At 33.8% G+C, this 22,500-nt stretch overlaps 4 protein-coding genes across 4 annotated transcripts in view; 3 read left to right on the plus strand and 1 right to left on the minus strand.

Annotated features, from left to right (window-relative positions):
- Positions 1-1,831: 1,831 nt before the first annotated feature.
- On the plus strand, positions 1,832-12,559 carry HELRODRAFT_193655 (hypothetical protein; the record flags this gene model as incomplete). Its single annotated transcript, XM_009028550.1, has 16 exons — positions 1,832-2,140; positions 2,713-3,277; positions 3,506-3,653; positions 3,805-3,918; positions 4,155-4,255; positions 4,461-4,608; positions 4,794-5,105; positions 5,145-5,274; positions 5,727-5,855; positions 6,182-6,271; positions 6,390-6,625; positions 8,600-8,878; positions 10,188-10,340; positions 10,754-10,880; positions 11,173-11,569; positions 12,447-12,559. The coding sequence occupies exons 1-16, from the start codon at positions 1,949-1,951 to the stop codon at positions 12,557-12,559; spliced, it is 3,234 nt and encodes a 1,077-aa protein (XP_009026798.1). The 5' UTR covers positions 1,832-1,948.
- Positions 12,560-13,153: 594 nt separating this feature from the next.
- On the minus strand, positions 13,154-14,686 carry HELRODRAFT_179748 (hypothetical protein; the record flags this gene model as incomplete). The annotated part of the gene is made up of 3 exons (XM_009028551.1): positions 13,154-14,239; positions 14,346-14,421; positions 14,553-14,686. The coding sequence occupies 3 exons, from the start codon at positions 14,684-14,686 to the stop codon at positions 13,154-13,156; spliced, it is 1,296 nt and encodes a 431-aa protein (XP_009026799.1).
- Positions 14,687-15,683: 997 nt separating this feature from the next.
- On the plus strand, positions 15,684-20,293 carry HELRODRAFT_193656 (hypothetical protein; the record flags this gene model as incomplete). Its single annotated transcript, XM_009028552.1, has 7 exons — positions 15,684-15,712; positions 16,453-16,707; positions 16,844-17,013; positions 17,397-17,576; positions 17,644-18,379; positions 18,730-19,139; positions 19,542-20,293. The coding sequence occupies 7 exons, from the start codon at positions 15,684-15,686 to the stop codon at positions 19,787-19,789; spliced, it is 2,028 nt and encodes a 675-aa protein (XP_009026800.1). The 3' UTR covers positions 19,790-20,293.
- A 1,667-nt stretch (positions 20,294-21,960) lies between these two features.
- Positions 21,961-22,500, plus strand: part of HELRODRAFT_179750 (hypothetical protein) — a gene marked incomplete at both ends in the record, with an annotated part of 651 nt that continues 111 nt past the window's right edge. The window contains 2 exons of the mRNA XM_009028553.1: positions 21,961-22,062; positions 22,167-22,291. Of these exons, the coding sequence (XP_009026801.1) occupies positions 21,961-22,062; positions 22,167-22,291 (227 nt within the window). The remainder of the gene's footprint in view (positions 22,063-22,166; positions 22,292-22,500) is intronic.

Raw genomic sequence — 22,500 nt, forward strand, 5'->3', positions numbered from 1 at the left:
GATGTTATTATTATAAAGATTATTATTATTATTATTAGTAGTAGTAGTAATAGTAGTAGTAGTAGTAGTAGTAGTAGTAGTAGTAGTAGTAGTAGTAGTAGTAGTAGTAGTAGTAGTAGTAGTAGTAGTAGAAACAGTAGTAGCAGTAGCAGTAGTAACAGTTAAAATTTTTGAAAATATTGTTAAAAGTTTGGTTTTAAAAAACTTTAAACTTTAAAGTACCAATTTATTTCAAATAAAACTAAAATTATTAAAAATTAAACCAATATGTAATAATATTATTCATTTACCTAACAATTCAATCAACTTTTAATTAAATCAAATAATTAATTAATAATTTAAAATTGAATTCAAATAAAAAAATAATAATTTCCCATGGCAACCTACTTCATAATTGATGTACTGCTTCCTCCATTCTGGAGTGATGTGGGCAGATAAATGCTCGGCAAACTTCATACTTTCTGGCCGTCAATTTCATCTAACCACACTAAAATTAGGCAGAATGATGTTTTATCTTTAGGAATCTTCACCCGGTTTTTTTCTATCTCGAGATTGGAAACGGAGACTTTTTACATTTTATCAATGGTTCGATTGTTATGTAAACATTAGTTTAAATTGTCAGGCTAAAAATGAACTCCAGTTTTAATTATAATAATTTTTTCATTTATATATATATAATCTTAAATAAATATCAATTTTTATGTCAAATACGTGGTTAAAATATTTAAATTCATAAAAAAAACATAAATTTTTAGCTCAAATATACCAGAATAATCATATTTCTAAACTAAATCTACTAAAATAATATGACTTTTCAGCACGAATCACACTAAAACAGCATCTTGGCTAGCAAATTAGGCCTAAATTAAAGAATTATTTTTAAAAAATGTCATAAGTGATAACAAAAAATGATTTTTGAAAGGTAATTTAACTAACATTGATGTTTATACAGATATATAAGTATATATTTAATTATATATAACTTATCCGCTTGTTTATTTACTGATAAATGCTTTGATTTCGATACGAGAGCATTGATTCTTAACTATAACACTTGAATTAAAACACCCATCGCTGTAGGTTTGTATGTTTCTTGTATACATACTAACATGTTTGTATGTATATAGTATACTTCTAAGTGATAATATACAAAATATACATCTGTATATATATTTCTAGAACTCTATAAACGTATTTATTTGTGTATGTATGTATGTAAATTGTTATAATGTATAATGTCTATGTATGACGAGTTTTTAGGTAATTCACTTTGTTTGGTTAGGATATTTGCATTTTAACTTGTTACGAACTGCATTTAAATTGACACTTTGACAGAAATACACAACAATTTGATACGGCATTATCATCCCGAAAGAGAGAAAGAGATTGATATAGTGAAAAAGAGAGAGGGAGAGAGAGAGAGTGAGAGAACTGATATATGGGTATCATGATAGTGTTAAATGAGGATTTTGTTACCCACAATCATATGATAATGACGACAACGATGACGATGTAGATTTGAATAAACTTGTTCAGCACACATAACTAGAATAAGGTTCTTTAATGAGTTTTAGAAGTTAAAAAATGGATGAAACATTCAATTATGAACAAATTTATATACCAAAGAGTACACAAATCACGTATAAAAACTAAAAAATGTTTGATAAAACTTTTAAAACCGTTAAATTTGATGATAAATTCACGTTTACCTGGTTGGATCAGTTTTAAAAAATATTACCCATAACATATTTATTATCTTTTCTCACCTTTAATGTTCTTTAAATAGGCCGGAAATTCCATTACGGAAATTATGAAATTCTTCCAAAATAAATCAAAATGAGACAAAAGTCTGCATAAAATATGATTTAATTAAAATTTTTAATCTATTTAATTATTGAATTTATTCATTATTTAAATGATGTTTTAATTTAAAGTATTTAAATTTAAAATGTCCAAAAAGTCATCGTCGTCTTCTTTGTCCTCGGCCAATTGGTTCCTAAGTCCTGTGGCAGATAATAATAAGAATAATAATAATTATAACAATAATAATAATAACAATAATTCAATTAGCGATTGCAATAATAATAATATCAGTAAAAGTTTCACTAAGGACAAAAAGCGCTTCTCCATCTCCTCCATTGTTAGTTAGATATCCTTTGTGGAGAAACTTATTTCATTTTTTTTTAATTAATTAAAGTTTAAATAGAAAAATGGATTTATTGTTCTATATATTTTTTTTTGGAATATGTCTTAAATTGAATGAATTATTTATATATAATTTGATTGTTTAGTTTTATAAATGGCAGGCACAAGATTTCATTTGTTTTATCATGATGTTTAAATAAATTTATTTTATATGAAAAAAACGTTTCAAAGGCAACATAAAAGTTTAAAATATACTGCAACTACCAATAGTGACACTTCATTCTTTAATTGATTAGTATGATTTGCTCACTAATTTGCATATGCATTCATTTATTTCTAAGGCTTTTTTCATTGATTTTTCCCTTCATGTGCCTAATACATTCATATATTTGCATGTATATTGCATATACATCCATTCATCGCTATATAATTCATTCGTTTTTTCAAATATATTTCTATTAATTTGCATAATTTATTAATTATATATCATTTTTCATTTTTTTTTCATTTATTCATTCATTCATTCATTCATACCCATCTTCTAACTTTGGTTTTTGTAAATTTCAGATGAATTCAGGCAGCAATGCATCTCTCAATAATGTAGCTACAAAAAATACTGCAAATACTACTACTACGACTGCTACTACTACCACTACTACTACTGCAGCTACTTCTGCTACTTCTACTAAAACAATCACTACAGCTGCTAATACTATTGCCACAAACATGGCTACTACTAATAAAAGTAGTATTACTACCAATACTTCAGCTTGTCCTGCTGGTAGTTTTACTACAATCGCTACTGTCGCCACTACATCAGCCACTACTAAAACTAACATTATAGCAAATACTGCTAGTACTACAACTAGCTTCACTAATATAACAACAACATCAACTACCACTACTACTACTAATAATAGTGCAAATAATACTACTATAACGTCTACTGTTACTTCTAATAAGACTATTTCTACTACTGCAACTGCAGCGGCTTTTACGGCTGCTAGTGGTACCACGGAAGTAGACGGTTTGCCAATCCAGATTAAAAACGCCAAATGCAGCCAAGATGATTTGGTGCTGAAGATAAATAAGTATAATTACTACATCCAGATGCAAATTAGGTTCAAAGAAGGTGAGAGCTATGATGACGTTGATGGCGCGTGACCTGGTTCAAATGCAAACGGATTCTCCCTACCGCCTATCAATTGACGTAGTGCATTAATTCACGCAAGCTGAAATGCACTTTGTATGTGCGAATTTGTGTGTTTGTGTGCTTGTTTGTTTGTGTGTGTGGGTTTGTGTGTGTGTCTGTTATTGTTGTAATATTACGTTTTAATTATTTTTATCATTAATACGTCAGAGAATGTGGAGAAATACTTGAGAGATAGCGAATCCACACTGGACAGGGCCCAACTCTCCAAATTGAAATCCAACTTCGAGAAGAACAACTGCAAGTTCAACCAGTGCATCGGCCACTACCAGTATAAAAAACAGGGTTACGTGAAAAAGTAAGTAAGACGATGATTACGATGATGATGACGATGATGATACAAGGATGATGATGATGATGACGATACAGTGATGATGACGATGATGATGATGATGATAACGGTGATGATGATAGTGATGATTATCATTGCCCTCATTCATTTATTCAAGATTGATGGATCTGAAGAACGAGCGAAGATACAGCTTACCGTATCAGAAAAATAATAATAAAAATAATAATAATAATAGTAATAATATCAGCATTAATGGCAGTTCTGTCCACAAGTAAGATGATGATGATGGTGATGACGACGATGATGATGATGGTGATGATGATAGTGATGATGATACTGATGGTGACGATGATGATGATGATGGTGATGATAATGATGGTGACGATGATGATGACGATGATGGTGATTATAATGAGGATGATGATGACGACGACGATGATGATGGTGACGATGATGATGATGATGATATTGATGGTGACGATGATGATGACGATGACGTCATCGCAGATCTCCGGAGAAATCCCCATCATTCAGTATCTCCCGCCTAATTCCGAGATTCAATTTCAATGGCAGTCTGTCCGGTAGTGCTGATAACATTGCTGATATGAGTGAGTCTTGATGATGATAATGGTGGCGATGATGATGACGCTACTGCTGCTGCTGTGCTAGTGATAATGATGACGACGATGAAGATGGTGATGATGATCATGACTATGATGATAATGTTGATGGTGATGACGATGTAGATGATGATGATGACGATGGTAGTATCAGCATTTGCATTCGTTCAAACAAGCATTCATCCCAATTTAGCTGGGAAAGAGAAAATCCAAAAATGCACGAACAATAACAACAACAACAATAATAATGATAACAATAATAATAACAGTAATAATAACAATAATAATAACAATAATAATAATAATAATAAAAGGCCAAAGCAGATGCTTATGAACCTAAGGTTGTTATTGCTACTAGTTATACTTTTTTAATCGTTATCAAGAATAGAATCGTCGTCATCATCTTCATCGTCATCATCGTCGTCGTCGTCACCATCATTATTACCATCATCATCATAACTAGAATCATCATCACCACCATCATCATCATCAACAACAGCGCCATCATCATCATCATCGTCACCAGGCAAAAGTCTAAATCCGAAGTCGACTTATCGCCGAGGTCAAGCCTCAACAGCCCGTCGCCCTACTTCATTTCTCCCAAAGACCGTAAATATTACGAAGATAACAATAATAAAGATCACAATAATAATAATAATAATAATAATAATAATAATAATAACAATAACAAAATAAATAATAATGGTAATAATAATAGAAATAATAAAATTAACAAAGCCGCCAGTAAATCAACCTTCTATTGCTATTACGATGATGAATGTAATAATAATAATAATGATAATAATTATAATAATTATAATAATAATAATAATAATAATAATAATGATAATAATTATAATAATAATAATAAAAAGATTGATGACGATGATGATGGTAATGATGACGTAAAGATAAGATCGAGAATGATGCTAAAAGAGTTGATGATGATAGTGAGAGAGAGAAAGACGGAGAACGAAAGGATTAGAAGCGCCCTCGACCAGATCAATGTCCGGCTTATTACTATTATTTATTTTTAATTATAGTAGTAGTAGAAGTAGTAGTAGTTGTTGTTGTTGTTGTAGAAGTAGTAGTAGTCGTAGCAGTAGTAGTAGTAGTAGTAGTAGTAGTTGTTGTTGTAGTCGTAATAGCAGTTGTAGCAGTAGTAGTAGTAGTAGTCGTAATAATAGTTGTAGCAGTAGTAGTTGTAGTGATCTTATTATTCTTATTTTTCTTATTAATTGTTACTTTTATTATATTTTATCTCGTGTTGTTTTGATGGTCGAGGTGAAGAAACAGCCCTTCAGATGCGTTTCTAAAATTGCCAATTACTTTCACCGAATGATCCTCGTCATTATTATTTTTTATTATTAAATTATTATTATTATTGAATTATTATTATTATTATTATTCCTATTATTATAATTATTATTATTAATTATGACTATAATTTTGTATTCAGCTACAGTTCAGAAGTCTTGCTGATCAGAGACAGTGTTTGCTAGAGGCATCCGAGAGGCGGACACACATGCAAAAGAAACTTAAGCATCTTTTGAGCAGGCAGACTAATGAGATTGTCTGTCTTAAAATGGCTGGTTGGTTGGTTGGCTGGTTGGTTGGCTGGTTGGTTGGTTGGTTGGTTGGTTGGCTGATTGGTTGGCTGGTTGGTTAGTTGGCTGGTTGGTTGACTGGTTGGTTAGTTGGCTGGTTGGTTGACTGGTTGGTTGGTTGGCTGGTTGGTTGGCTGGTTGGTTGGCTAGTTGGTTGGTTGGTTAACAAATTGATAGATTGAATTTTTCATTTATGCTTTCAACCATTCGTTCATTTATTTAATCAATCAATCGCGCAATGAATGGATCACTCGATCAATCTATCAATCATTTATTTATTCATTTTTTCATTCATTCATTCATCCAGGATATAGTTCACCTGGAAGAGAAACTTTCACTGAAGGTAGAGGAAAAGTTCAAGGACGGTCAAGATGTGGTCAACTACTGCAAGGAAAAGGTCACGATGATGATGATGATGACGATATATTTATCTATCGTTGTAGATAATGATGATGAATTATAATTTGAACAGTAAGTTCAAACATAAACATCATCATCAACATCGTCTACAACAGTTTGACCTCTTGGAACAACTGCACAACCACACAAACGACAGCAACAGCAACTACTGCAACTACAACAACATCATCAACAGCCACAAATTCACCGGAAGTAGTCTACTGAAACCTCAACCAATCAGCTTCCAGAGAGTGACTCACGTGGCCATCTCGATAGCCAATCACGTCCTTTCTATCGTTGCCGCTATTTTAGTTGCCATAGCGACTACGGTGTCGTCGTTTAGGGCTTCCAGGTCACGTGATGATGAGGATGATGATGATGGCATAGACTTATAATTTTTGTAATAAAAATGTTTTGTTTTTTTTTAGAAAATATTGACGAATTATTTGAATGTAATTTATTAAATTGTGTCCACAGGTCACGGAGAATGCTGGTACTGCCTTGCCTGCTATTGGCTGTCCTCTGTTCTATTTTTATCTTCAGAGTTTTCCATAACGATGACGATAATGATGATGACGATGGTGGTTTGTGATGATAGAGATGGTGATGAGTAACTGCTATACTGTTACTGCTACAATATTTATATCGCAATATTATTTAATGTAGTATTTTTTAAGTTTAGTATTTTATTTTCACAACGTCTTTATAACGCATTCACATGACATTTAGACATTTTATTAATGTGTGTGTGTGTGTGTGTGTGTGTGTGTGTGTGTGTGTGTGTGTGTGTGTGTGTGTGTGTGTGTGTGTGTGTGTGTGTGTGTGTGTGTGTGTGTGTGTGTGTGTGTGTGTGTGTGTGTGTGTGTGTGTGTGTGGGGTTTATTTGTATTTATTTATTTATACACTAATATTCATGACACGTATTATATAAGAGTGTTTTTTTACTCATAATAATTCTCCCTCTAATACTTCTTCAAGAACAAAAAACCGAAGTACGTTCAAATATTGTATGTTTGTACAAACATTGTATGTTGATACAAATATTGTATATTGATACAAACATTGTATGTTTATACAAACATTGTATGTTGATACAAATATTGTATGTTGATACAAGTATTGTGTGTTGCAAAGTGTATGATATTGCATTGTAACAGTGCGTAAGGTTCAAATGTTGTATCAAGTAAAAAAGCATAGAAAAAAAAGACACACCTTTATTTGAGATAGCATTTCACTTTTCGTGCTTTTTAAATTTTGTGTACATTTAAAATTTAAATGCCTTCGGAATTTTTTCATTTCGAATCAAGTTTTTCCGGAATTAGTTCGGGAAAGAATTAAAAATTCGTTCGTTCCTTTGTTCCTACGTTCCTTTGGCATTAACTTTTTCAGTTAAACTAAAATTAAATTTATTTTTGGTAATTTATAAATGAATTAAAACAAAGAATATTTTTTCTGGCTCTTTTTTGTGTGAAATTAAAATTATAACTAAATTAATTTTTTAACTTGTTTATTTGATAATTAAATTTATTTGTTGAAAATCATAAAAAAGTGAGTTTGCATATTTAATTTTAAAAATTCTGAAAAAAATTGTAAAAAACATGTTCTCCATTTTATTTATTCTACTACTATCTTTACTTTATTTTATTATCTTCTAACTGTTTTAGTTTTTTATAGTATAATAATTATATTATAATAGTAATTTGTTAGCTCTACTCTCTGTTTTACCATACTTCATAGTAACCTTATAATATAAAAATTATATTTAGTATTATTATATTATAATATAATGTAAGTAATTATATTATAACAATTTTTCCATTCAACTAGATACTAGACTACTTACTTTTACTGAAAACTATACTATAATAAAATGATAAATCATTGCTTGTTTGTATGCTTTTGTATATATATAAATAATTGCATGCTTACATGCTATTGTATATGTGTATTGATTTGTTTGTAAAATTTTGTAATGGTATATTGGCTCAATTGTATGTTTTATACATGTATGTTTATAATATAAATCAAATTTTTAATTTAAATCATAATTAAATGAAATAAACCTTTATTGATTATTTTAATTTGAATCAGTATTTATTTAAAAAAAATTTTGTTTATAAATATTCCAGCTGTTCTTTATAATTAACTCTAACAAAAAATAAACTATGCTACCAGTTAATAAAAATAATAACAATAATAATAATCATAATAGTAACAATAATGACGATAATAATCATCACCATCTCGAGAATGATTGTCACAATCAGTCTAACGATGCTAAAATAACTTCAAACGACATTAATAACATTAACAATTGTATTAACAGCAGCAACAACAACAACAATAATAATAATAACTCTACTACTACTACTACTGCTGCCACTACTACTATTACTTATAATAATAATAACACGAGTGGCGTTAACATTAGCAACATAAGTAGCAGTAGTTGTAATACTAGCATAGGCTGCCGGCCAACCATATCTCTCTCAGATGAAGTCATCACCTCCATCATCGAGTCGGACATTTTCAAATCCCAATTCCAAAATGTCAAGAGGAGCTCATACGAGAGGGATAAAATCTACTGCAGTATGGCTGTCTCCAAGTTAGTCCTGGATTCTTTTGTTTTTAGCCTGGCGGAGGCGTTTCTCTTTAATGGGATGATTTTAATTTTATCATTTTTGTTTGCAATACACACACACACATACGCACACACACACACACACACACACACACACACACATATATATATATATATATATATCTAACCCTATCTAACTTACTCCTATCTAACTTACTGTATACTTCTTTGGGGTCACAGTCCTAAAAGTCATCTTAACTGTCTGCATGTTTCTCAGAAAAGAGCCATCCGTCTAATATTTAATCTTAAACCTTATTCTCACACGAGATCCTTTTTCGTCGAGCACAATATCTTGTCACTACCTTGCCTTTACATCTACTTCACGGCTATTTTTGTTTTTAAATTTCTGAACAACTTACTCCCTCCCTCTTTTTCTAACTTTTATATTTATAGTAATTCCGTCCAAATATTGAACACAAGACACGCGTCTGTTATTTATCCATCANAAACCCGCCTTAAGCTCGTTGCAACTAGTCTTAAAATTTTGGGCCCTAAGATCTGGCAATTATTTGTACCCCCAGATATTAGGGTTATCACTGAATTGTACCATTTTAAAATTAAACTGAGATCGCGGTTAAATTTGCTTGATCCCGACACCACCATCTAAATCTTAACCTTTTATATATTACACTATATATGGCTCATTTCATCGCTAATAATTATTTTAAATTCAGCATATGTTTCTGTCCACTTAGACTCGTTTATTCATCTCTTCAATCAATCCATACTTTTAATTATTGTATCAAATACTATAAATTATCTCACATTGCCAATCTACTTTCTGTTTTTGATTGTAGATTCATTAGTAATATCTGTATATACTTATATGTTCAGATATTAACTTTGTTTTTCGAGTGTTAATCCTACTGACTATATTTATCGATTTTTGCATGCATTGAAATTTAATTTGTATATTTTCTGTTCTGTTTTAAATTGCATATATATCTCAAGTAAAGTACTTAGGGTGGCCTCTCCACAAGTTTTTTCATTTAAACTTATTTGGTTCCCTTATTGAAAATAAAATAAATAAATAAATAAATAAATATATATATATATATATATATATACACATAGATACATACCTACATACATACACATTCAAACGCGCACATACATACGCACACAGACACATACAAACACCGAGTTTGTTGGCTTGATTGAATCTAATCACACCATTTCACATTTAGAGAACACTTTTGCTAATTTTAGTCAATAAAAAGTGCTATATAAATACAAACGATTAGTGGAATTATAATACAATCCCTAATTTTAGGTACGTGAAATTCTCAGACATCCAGCATGAACTGAGCAAGGCGTTTGGCGACAAGAGTCCGATAAGTATGCTGATGGAGTACGCGCAATACAGCAAGTCCGTCGTCAACATCATGGAGAGTGGCCCCCCTGAGGGTCCGGATCATAAGCCGATGTAGGGATGTGCTTGTTTCATTGTGGAGATGTACTGATTTTATATAAGAAAGTGATGATTTTATGTAGGGATGAGCTGGTGCTTTTGTTGGAATGTGTGTTTTGTGGTGTTTTTTAAGTATGCAATTTGGTTTCTCTGCTTTGTGTGGAGATGTGCTTATATCCAGGTTTGATAGGGATGTGCTGATTTCATTGCTGTTTAGTTGGGGGTATGCTAATTTTGTTAACTTTTGTGAGTTTCTTTGGTTTCGTTGTATCGTGTTATTTTATTGTACGTGCATGTAGCGTTGATTTGTCTCGTGTTCTTTTGTTTCACATCAGATTGCTTTGTTTTTCATTGAACTCATAACCACCATAACTGTTACCACCACCATCATCATCGTCGTCGTCGTCGTCGTCGTCGCCCTGACCCAGATTCACGATGGTGGCTGTCGTCAACGGCTGCCCCTACACGCGCGTCATCGCTCACTCGAAGAAGGAAGCCAGGGCCGGCGCTGCCTATGTGGCTTGGAGGGAAATTGTCACAGAGAAACAGCAAGAGGTTTGTGTGTGTTTGTGTGTTTGTTTGTTTGTGTGTATGTTTGTGTGTGTTATTGTGTGTGTGTGTGTTTTATTGTGTGTGTGTGTTGTATTGTTGCGTGTGTGTGTGTTGTTTGGCATACGCGCATACAAACATACAGAGACACGTTTCATGGTGCACATGTGTACAAAAACAACCAAGCAAAAACCATTTGTATCATTTTAAACCATTTTGAAACATCTTCCAAATACATACACACGAATACACGCACACAGACATACACACACTCACAAACATACACACACACACACAGTTAAAAGAATTTCTACATCAACCCAATCAATCACTGGAAAATCAAGTTACATGCCTAGTAAACTTAGAATACACGAAGAAAATCCTAGAGAACCCGACAGCTTTTTGCGGTAGAAAGGTACTGTCAGGTATCATTATGAAGTATCCCAAATGTGATAAAGAAGGTGATAGTAGCGGTATCATCGAGAAAATCTCAAAAACTAATAATGATACCTATCATAATGATGATGATATCTGTCGTGATACTGGTCTGGATGGTATTAATACGAAATATCGGAATAATAACGATAATTCGCAAGTAGCTGCTCGTAAAAGTGGTTGTATCAATGGCGTTAGTCGTAATGGTGACTGTGAAGATGATACTAAAGATACTATTGGAAAGAAGATACCTGACGATGGTATCAATGTGAATGATGATGATGATGATGATGATGATGATGATGATGATGATGATGATGATGCAAACTGTCTCGATAGTAATAACAATAGCAGTAGTAGTAATAATAATAATATTGATAATAATAATGATGATAATAATAATGATAATAATTATAATGAAAATTCTAGTTTCAATGAATACACCAGTAGCGTTAGTTTTAACGTTAGCAGTATTGATAATAGTAACAGCGGCTGTGGCATCAACAGCAGCTGCAGTAATAATAATAATAATAATAATATAAATAATAATATTAATAATAGTAGTAGTAGTAATAGTAGTAGTAACAGCAGCAGTAGTAGTAGTATTGAACCCACTAAAAATGGCAAACCTAAGGTCGATGGTGGTAGTAATGATGATGGTAGTAGCGATGATAATGATGATGATGGTGGTGATAGTGGTGATGACTTTGTCTACTGGGATAGCGATGGTAAGAGATGGTGTCTGGAGGTCATTAGCCTTGGGACTGGTCAGTTTGATCTTTTTATCATTGTCATCATAATTTTCGTTATCATCATCATCATCATTATTATTATTATTATTATTGTTATTGTTGTTTATTATTATTATTTAATATAATTATTATCGTTTATTATTATACAAATAAGAATTAATTTTCTTTTTTGGTCTCCCCAATAATTCTTGCTTTTTGGCTTTGTCTGATTGAATAAAAGTGAAAAAGCGATATTATTTATAACCGATACACACAAATACGCAACGACAATACGCTAACACACACACACACACACACACACACACACACACACAATACACTAATACACACAATACACACACACACAATACGCGCAAACACGAACAATACGCGCTAATACGAGTAGGAAACAGATGTATTTCAAGCCAGCACTTGAGTCTGGATGGCCTCTCGGTTAACGATTCACACGCCGAAGTTATCGTCAGGAGAGGATTTCTGAGGTATGTGCCTGAACTCTAGTTGATATGTACTTGAAATGTACTCAAAATGCACTTGAAATGCACTTAAAATGTACTTGCTGATGTTTCGTTCGAATGTCGTTGCACTTTTGCAGTTTTTATTAAAGCCATCCGTGCCTGTTTAGCGTTATTGATGAGTTTTATCAGCAGTATGATTTGTCATTTCAGGCTGTTAGTTCGTGTGCGCTTACTTGCTGCTGTTTTGTACTTCGCAGTACTTTTCGTGTACTTATTAAATTAACGAATGCTTCGATGCTTTTGACATTTTGAAACTGTTGATTTCGTTGCGTTGGATTTAATTTTTTTTTTTTTTTTTGAAGTGGCGGGACTGATTCATTTATTATCATTCCACATAATGAGAAGAGCTAAGCTCAATTTTTTCTATTTATATTATTGCAAAAATTGAGTACAATAAGTAAAAAGTACAATAAGTAAATAATGAATAATAATCACAAATATATATAAACTAATGGACGAATTTTATGAAAAAAAAAATCTCAAAATTATAATTTAATCTAAACAGTACTTGTTAAATCGCTAAAAAAAGATATTAGGAAATATTCAAAATAGATGCGAGACCGTTAAACAATGCTGCTCAAGCCATTTTCAAGCAAACCTCCTCGAGAGATGAATTTTTTGATGGGCACGCGGTGTTATCAAGTTCAATGCCTTCGTCTGATATTCCTTTCAACAGTTCCAAACACTTTTCAGGAATAATTTTCTTCCTGATGGATTTCTTCTCCAAATACTTCAACCAAAGTTCTCCCATAACTTTCGACGTGACCCACGACCCAGCGTTCTCATCAATCATCATCAGTATGAAGCATCCATCTCTCCTTAAGAAGGAGCTCACGAACTGATCTACCTCGACTTGTTCTTTCTGGTACTCCTCGCTACTGCTGCTGCAGCTCCCGAATCTCTGCTGCAGCTGTCCGGACTGCCGCAACATTTCTAAAACGTAGCTGCACTGTAAGTGGCGCACGAAAGTTAGCGCCAGCCACTTCAATAGGCTAGAAGCTGTGGTCACCATGACGATGACCAACCAGAACCAGATGATGAGGAAGATCATTTCGTACAGCATGTTCATAGGTAGAGCGCACTGCACTATGTACTTGTGGTTGTTATTCAAGACCCTTATTGTCGGCGTGCAGTAAGCATACTTTGGAAATCTTTTCGATTGGAAAACTTCTGAATTTGTTGAAATGTTGTTCAAGACCTCGAGACCGTATAAACTGTATTTGTAGCCGAGGAAAGAGTTCAGCATGTACAGCTGCCCAACTGCGTTTGCCATGTACAAACATTTGATGAAGAGGTAGAGGAATGACATGTAATTACCTCCCGGCACCCACACCACTCTCTCGAAAATTCCTCTACTTTTGTGGGTTTTCCCGATGGTGTTTAGATAATTGAACAACGTACTGGCGACGTATCTCAAATTGTTCTCCGACTCCTCGAGATCCGGACACTTGCGACACGTTGACGAAGCATCCGTCACGGAACTAAGTGCTAATCCGGATTTTTTGCTAAAAATTTTCCATAGGGGATTTGGTAGGTAGAAGAGAAAAGCCTGGAATGCCAACATGAGACTCACCCACTGGTAGAAACTGATAAGACGCCTCTCTTTAGTGTTCCTGACTGCCACGCTGTCCGGTACACTGAACGTTATCGAGGTCCAACAGTACTGTGTGTGTGTGTACGTACGTACGTACGTGTATGTGTGTGTGAGTGTGTGTGTGTGTGATAATTAAAAATTTATTAGGTAATTAATTAATTAATATACGGCCTACCTTGGTAACGTAGTCAGTCTGACTTGATGTAAATTCAGTTGGGCACCAACAGCTTATAGGTTCATCTATAATTAAACTGTCAATTAAGACGTGACTTATTATTAATAATTAAAATTAAGTAGGTAACTAAATACAAATGATATAATTCTTATTCAATATAATAATTATGACCGTAAAAAAATGAAATAATTTTTGAACGTATCTTACGTTGAGCTGGAAAGCAAGGCGAAAAGTGACAAAAGGCTGACTGTGTATTTACTACTTAGCTTATCACTAAAGCTATCGGCCCGACCGCTTTTTTGGTCAGACTCCCTTGAAAAAGCCGAAAATAAAAATTCCATTTTATTATTATTTGTTTATTTATTTATTTTATTATTTATTTCTGGTCGCCGATAAGATTTTGTTATCATAGGTGTTGTTGTTTGTCGTGAAATCGCAATAATAGTATTACAGTAGACGTTTTTATTGTTGAAGTTGTTGTTGTTGTTGTTGTTACTGTCGTTGTTGATTTTATCTTTTATCCCCTAAATTTTAATGTTACCACAATTCTGTTTGCCTCTTCTAATCAAATTTACTGTATGTTAATCTATCTAACCTAACTCATTTGGTCAATTATTATGTGTAATGGTGTTTCTATCTAGCTATCTATTTATTTACTTATTTACTTGTAGGATCTCTGCAATTATTTCACTTAATTTAATTTCTCTCTCTCTCTCTTTCTCTCTCTCTCTCTCTCTCTCTCTCTCTCTCTCTCTCTCTTTCTCTCTCTATATCGCTCTTTTTCTTTTTTTCCGCTCTTTATCACTCTCACTCTCTCTTTGATTAATTTGTTTAATGATTGACTGATTGTTTGTTTGATTAGTTTGGTTGATTAGCCAGCTTATCAAATGATTGGATGGCTGGTTGTTTGATTGATTGATTGATTGATTGATTGATTGATTGATTGATTGATTGATTGATTGATTGATTGATTGATTGATTGATTGATTGATTGATTGATTGATTGATTGATTGATTGATTGATTGATTGATTGATTGATTGATTGATTGATTGATTGATTGATTGATTGATTGATTGATTGATTGATTGATTGATTGATTGATTGATTGATCGGTTGGTCAGTCAGTTGGTTGGTCTGTAAATTGATTGATGGAATGAATGAATGAATGAATGAATGAATGATTGATTGAATGAACGAACGAACGAATGAATGAATGAATGAATGATGGATTGATTGGTTGAATTAAAAGAAGAAACATTTGAATGAATGATTGATTGATAAATTAGCCGATTTAATTTTCATAATATTGCAAAACGCCATTCAGTCTTTTACCGAAATGATAGACAAATTAATTATTTATATCCGGTTTCTGTAGTAATAATAATAATTATAATTATTATGAAATAAACATAATAATAATAATTATTATTGTTGTTGTTGTTAATGTTTTTATGACAAATAAGTAAACTTATGATGATTGCACTTAATTATAGTTGGAATATTTCAGAAGGACACTACATACATTCATCATTCATTCATTGATTCATATAATCATTCATTTATTTATTTATCCACCGTTCATTCATCTATTTATCCCATTCATTCATTCATTCATTCATTCATTCATTCATTCATTCATTCATTCATTCATTCATTCATTCATTCATTCATTCATTCATTCATTCATTCACTCATTCATTCATTCATTCACTCATTCATTCATTCATTCATCCATTCATTCATTCATTCGATTCATTTAATTTCAAAAGGTTCCTATACTCAGAAGTTTCAAAGTTTTATACCGGAAAACCGTCAATTTTTCTCAGCTTCCATAGCAACAACAACAACAATAACATTAATAATAATAATAATAACAATAACAACAACGACGACGAGGATGGTGACGACGTTAAAGACTTCACCAAACTCATTGATCTGATTAAAAAATTTGATCCGGACAACAACAACAACAACAACAATAATAATAATAAGGATGATGATGGTGATGATGATGATGATGATGATGATGATGATGATGATGATAATGATGTGAACAAAAGCAACAATAAGGATAATAATGATATTAATAATAATAACAACAACAGCAATAATAATAATAACAACAAGAACAACAACCACAATAATAATAATAATAATATTAACAACAGTGGTGCCAACGGCAACTCAAATATTTTCCATGACATAGAAATTAGCCATGACCCAGTTATTAATAAGGACTTCGACCTATTAAACAACCTCGACCTTATAAACGGCCTTGAACTTTTGACCTTGAAACCATCCGTGACCTTTCACCTCTACGTGTCGTCGTTGCCGTGTGGCGATGCTGCCGTCTTCTCCAAGTTTGTTTGTTTGCCTTTGTTACTTTTTGTGTTGTTATTGTTATTATTGTTTTTTGGTACATATATATATATATATATATATTATATATATATATATTATATATATATATATTTATATATATATATACACATTTAGGGACAAATCAATAAAGATTAACAGCCTAAATAACACTAGCAACAACAACAACAATAATAACAACAACAACAATAATAATAACGACGGTGATGATGAAAACGATGACGTCAGTGGTCCCGTCCTTCCGGAAAGCGCCGTTCACGGATTGTTGAGGAGCAAGATTGAAGCCGGTACGTCCAGCCAACCAATCAGTCAATCGACCAACCAGCCAACCAATTAGTCAATCGACCAACCAGCCAACCAATCAGTCAATCGACCAACCAGCCAGCCAATCAGTCAATCGACCAACCAGCCAACCAATCAGTCAATCGACCAACCAACCAACCAACCAATCATTCAGCCAACCAGCCAACCAATCAGTCAATCGCCCAACCAACCAACTAACCAATCATTCAACCAACCAGCCAACCAATCAGTCAATCAACCAACCAACCAATCAGTCAATCGACCAACCAACCAATCAGTCAATCGACCAACCAACCAATCAGTCAATCGACCAACCAACCAATCAGTCAGTTAACCAATAAAAAACAAACTTTTTCTCATCCCCCAGGGGAGGGGGCAATCCCTGCGGACATGTCATTCATCCAGACGTGGGTGGGCCTGATGTTTGGCAACAGATTGCGGACCATGTGCTGCAGTGACAAGATCATGAAGTGGAACGTGGTGGGTCTGCAGGGGGCCCTTCTGTCACTCATAGTCCGGCCCATCTATCTGGAGAGTGTGGTTTTAGGTGAGTTGTTGGGCTTTTTTTGCATACACCCACCTCGCTAACGTGAACAACCCTTTCATCTTTCAAGGTGAATTTGCGGCCACAAGCCACGCAAGCAGGGCTCTCTATTACAGAATCTTCAAAAGCAACAACAACATAACGCAGCAGCAGCAGCTACTGCAGCTGCAACTGCCGCAACAACATCGGCTGCAACATCTGCTTCTTCAGAAGAGGTTTAGCGAGCCGCTGATCAATGCCCACGCGCTCTTTAGGACGTACAGCAACAGTTGCATTGCCACGAATGTCTGCAAAAGTAGCAACAACGTCAGTGGCAGCAGTTGCAACAACATCAACGACAGCTGCAGTACCAGCACTAGCGGCCACAACAGCATCAACAACAGCGTCAACAACGTCAGCAGCAGCCACAACAACAACCACAACCACAACACTGATGATGACGACGACGACGATGACGACGACGAAGACGACGACGACGATGGCACTAACAGTTCCGCCAGTAGCTACAACAGCTTCAGCAACAATCTCCGCCTTGTCAAACGCTTCCAGCAGCAGCAGCAACAACAACAACAACATCAACAGCAGAAATTGAAATACCATCATTTCTACCAGCAACAACAACAGCAACAACTCATTAAAACGTGCTACCCCCTATGCAAGGGCTTCAAGTTGACGTGCCCCAAAATTCTCCAAACCAATTTTGCTTACCTTTTTAAGCACCTGGAGACGGAGAAGTCGTCGGCTCTTGCCATGTTGTGGTACAAGGGTATGAGAAAGGTGGAGGTGTACGATGGCACCACGGGCAAGTTCGTTAATGAGTAAGTTACGTTGGTGATGATGATGGTGGTGGAGATGATGGTGATGAAGAGGATGATGGTGGTGGTGGTGATAAAGATGACGATGGTGGTGATGATGATGGTGGTGGTGAAGATTATGATGGTGGTGGTGAAGATTATGATGGTGGTGGTGAAGATTATGATGGTGGTGGTGGAGATTATGATGGTGGTGGTGAAGATTATGATGGTGGTGGTGAAGATTATGATGGTGGTGGTGGAGATTATGATGGTGGTGGTGGAGATGGTGGTGATGAAGATGAGGATGATGATGAGGATGAAAAACATGATGGCGATGATAATTCTTTTACCTTTCTATACAGCGGTCGAAATACTTGCATATGCAAGAAAGAGCTGTTTGAGGAGTTCAAACGCGTTGTCCTATTGGCTCTTAATCACCAAACCAACAACAACAACGACAAAAACATTATTAGCAACGACAACATCAACAACAACATCAACAACAATATCAACAACAACAACATCAACAATTACAACCACATTAGCAACAATAATAACAGCAACAGTAATAAAATCAAAGGCTTTGACGACAACGATATTAATAAAGACCTCATCAACAAAAACATCATCAACCACAACAACAACAAAGTATCGAACAACCTCTGCAGTGGCAGAGACAGCAGCGACAGCAGCAACAACAGCAGCAACAACAACAGCAGCAACAACAACAGCATTGATGACGATGATAATACAGTTGATGTTGATGTATCCGGTATCATTGATAGCATCTTGAATGAGATAAACAATGAAAAAGGCGACATTTCAATAGGGCCATCATCATCGTCGTCGTCGTCACATAACCGTCGATCATCATTGCAATCGTCATCTCCATCATCATCATCATCATCATCACCACCACCACCATCATCATCATCATCATCACCACCATCATCATCATCATCATCACCACCGCAAACAACATCATCATCATCATTACAATCGTCATCATTATCACCGCCACATGGCCAGCAATCATCATCATCATCGTCATCACCACTCGACCAACAATCGTCGTCATCATCACTACCACACAGCCAACAATTGTCATCAGAGCCACCGTCTTCTTCATCATCATCATCGCCACACAACCAACAATCATCATCATCATCACCAGACCCATCATCATCAATGACGTCATTGTCGATATCGCTATCGTCGTCATCATCTCTGTACGAATTCTTATCATCGCCACCACTGTCGCCATCATCATCGTCGTCGTCGTCGTCGTCAGCTTCTTACTTCACTTTTAAGCAGCAAGCCGAAACGTACCAGTGCATCAAGAGATTATTCTTCGATAGACTGAAGGAATTGGGGCTTGGCGGATGGATAACCAAGCCGAAGGAAATTGACTTTTTTGTTTAAAAGTAAATTACGGAAAGATTTGTGGAAAAAATTGTTTTCTTTTTTGATTAAATCAGAGAAAATTATTAATGTTATTGGAATAATAATAGTAGTAAACACGAAACAATGTATACAATTTCTCATTTCATCTCGTCATGTTTTTGTTATGTATTGTATGCTGTTAAATCGATTCATGTGTTTTTGTATTTGTTTGTATGTGCGTTAGTGTATATTTTGATGAATTTTGTATGTACATGTGTATTGTATTTGTCTGTTTGTTGTATGCTTTGTATAGAGTTATATGTTTATGTATGTATATAATATATATATATATATATATATATATATATATATATATAGGCTATCATAAATACAATTATTTATAAAGATCACTGCGAATTTGAATATATGTCTATATATAGAACGATTTGTTGTATTTTCTTATTTTACAATTGTGAATCTGATATAGTTAAGTTAATATATATATATTTATATATATAATTATAGTATATATATATAATTATAGTATTTATATATATATATATATATATATATATATATATATATATATATATATATATATATATATTTGTCAATAAAACAGAAGTTCTTTGAAAATAATTCTTTCTGGTTCTTCCAATTCTATGTAAAAATTGAGGTATCAGTTGTAGCAGTAATAGTAGTTTGTAGTAATAGTAGCAGTGTTAGTAGCAGCAGCAGTAGTAATTATAGATTTTGGAGTTGTAGTAGTAGCAGTAGTAGTAGTAGTAATAGTTTTTTTTGGAGTGGTAGTAGTAGTTTTAATAGCGTAAAAATTATAGTATATGCAATTGCATATGCATTATCATTGGAAGTAGTAGCAGTTGTTGTAGTAACTGTAGTTGTTGTAGTAGTCTCATCGAAAGTAGTAGTAGCAGTAGTACTCAGTGTTGTTAGTATCGAAGTATAGCTAACGACGATATTGTATCGGTACTTTTTCAGTATTGGGTTCGGTATAGGCCGTATTTTTTCAGTGTTGCCGAGTATTTAGCCTGATATAGTCGAGACTTTCTGGAAGGCGAGGGAGGAAGATGAAGAATCAAACTCCAACGTGGTATTGTATCGGTACTTTTTCAGTATTGGGTTCGGTATAGGCCGTATTTTTTCAGTGTTGCCGAGTATTTAGCCTGATATAGTCGAGACTTTCTGGAAGGCGAGGGAGGAAGATGAAGAATCAAACTCCAACGTGGTCCCGGCTTTCTTACGTCTGCACGTTTAAGAAAAATTTAAGCATGGTAAATACAATCAACTTTATATTCTCACAATTTTTTATTTCCTTAAAATTGTCCCTTCGGCTTTTGAAAAATTTTTTTTAAATTTTCGTAAAAATTTTTTGCAAAAAATTGTAAAAATTTTCGGAACTATCAGATGTTACATTTTATCGAAAGACAAACATGATGACGATTAATTGTTTTCTAAGACATCTGTCATGCAATTTCATTATTATTGTTATTAGTAGGAGTAGTCCTAGTAGTAGTAGCAGTAGCAGCGATAGTAGTAGTAGCAGCAGCAGCAGCAGTAGTAGTGGTGATGGTGGTAGAATCAAACTCTCTTACATCAACTGTGAGACCGTGTCAACCTAACACACAGAAATAGTAACTGTAGCAGTATTAGTAGTAATAGTCGTAGCAATGATGCTAGTAGTAGTAGCGGCAGTAGTAGTAGCAGTAGTAACTTCTCACTCTCTTACATCAAACTAGAAACCGGTAATTAGGTGACAACTCTACACGCTCATATCGACCAAGTCGTTACTCACAGAGAAAATACAATAATAATAATAATAATAAGTAGCTTTTATTATAATTATTATAATATAATAATAATAGTAATAAGTAGCTTTTATTATAAATGTTATTATTGTTATTATTATTATTTTGAGTTTTTTTCTACATTTTCGATGCCTATAAAAGCGAGAGCGTTAGCCGGGAAATTTAGTATTGCAGAATTATTGAAAATTTATCTAGAAATAATAATAATTTTATTTGTTTATTTAGAATTTAATTACATTAATGACAATAACTGCAAAATAAATTAAAGAAATAAATATTTTTCATTCGGTAACATTAAAAGTATCTAATTCGTGAACAATAATATTTTTATCCAGTTTTTCGTCCGATTTTTTTCCTATCTCTCTCTCTCTCTCTACCAGCAAGATGCTAAACGCGGGAAGCCTGACATCCAGAACAATCCTCGTCTGCTACTGCCTACTGGCGTTGCACGTACATCACTGCTATTCAGCTGCTTATACAGATCCAGTAAGATAGCTATCATACTTTATATCAAATTAATTATACCAACACTAACTATAATCCTAACCATTACACCCTTATTATCGCATCCATCCATCCATTCACAATAGCTGGATGAGAGAAGATTACAATCAGTAGAAAGAAAGCTAAGAGAAGATTTCGAGCGAGAATTAGCTGAACTTTTCAGGCCGGAAACTGAAAAAAGCGTCGAAAAGCGCCAGCTAGAGCTTAAAAGGTTTATTCGTTTGTCTCTTCATCTCCATATGTCCGACTGTCTGTCTGTTCGTTCATGTATTTCAATTCTCTCTTCAATATCATATCTTGCGGCTTAAGTAAGTATTCGAAGCTGGTAACTGCGGCCACAGTGCCAAACATCTAGACCACTACATCATCTGGCAAATTATTTATTTGCTAATTAATTAATCAAAATTAATCACTAATTAT

The sequence above is a fragment of the Helobdella robusta genome, assembly GCF_000326865.2.
Source record: "Helobdella robusta unplaced genomic scaffold HELROscaffold_56, whole genome shotgun sequence".
Lineage (NCBI taxonomy): Eukaryota > Metazoa > Annelida > Clitellata > Rhynchobdellida > Glossiphoniidae > Helobdella > Helobdella robusta.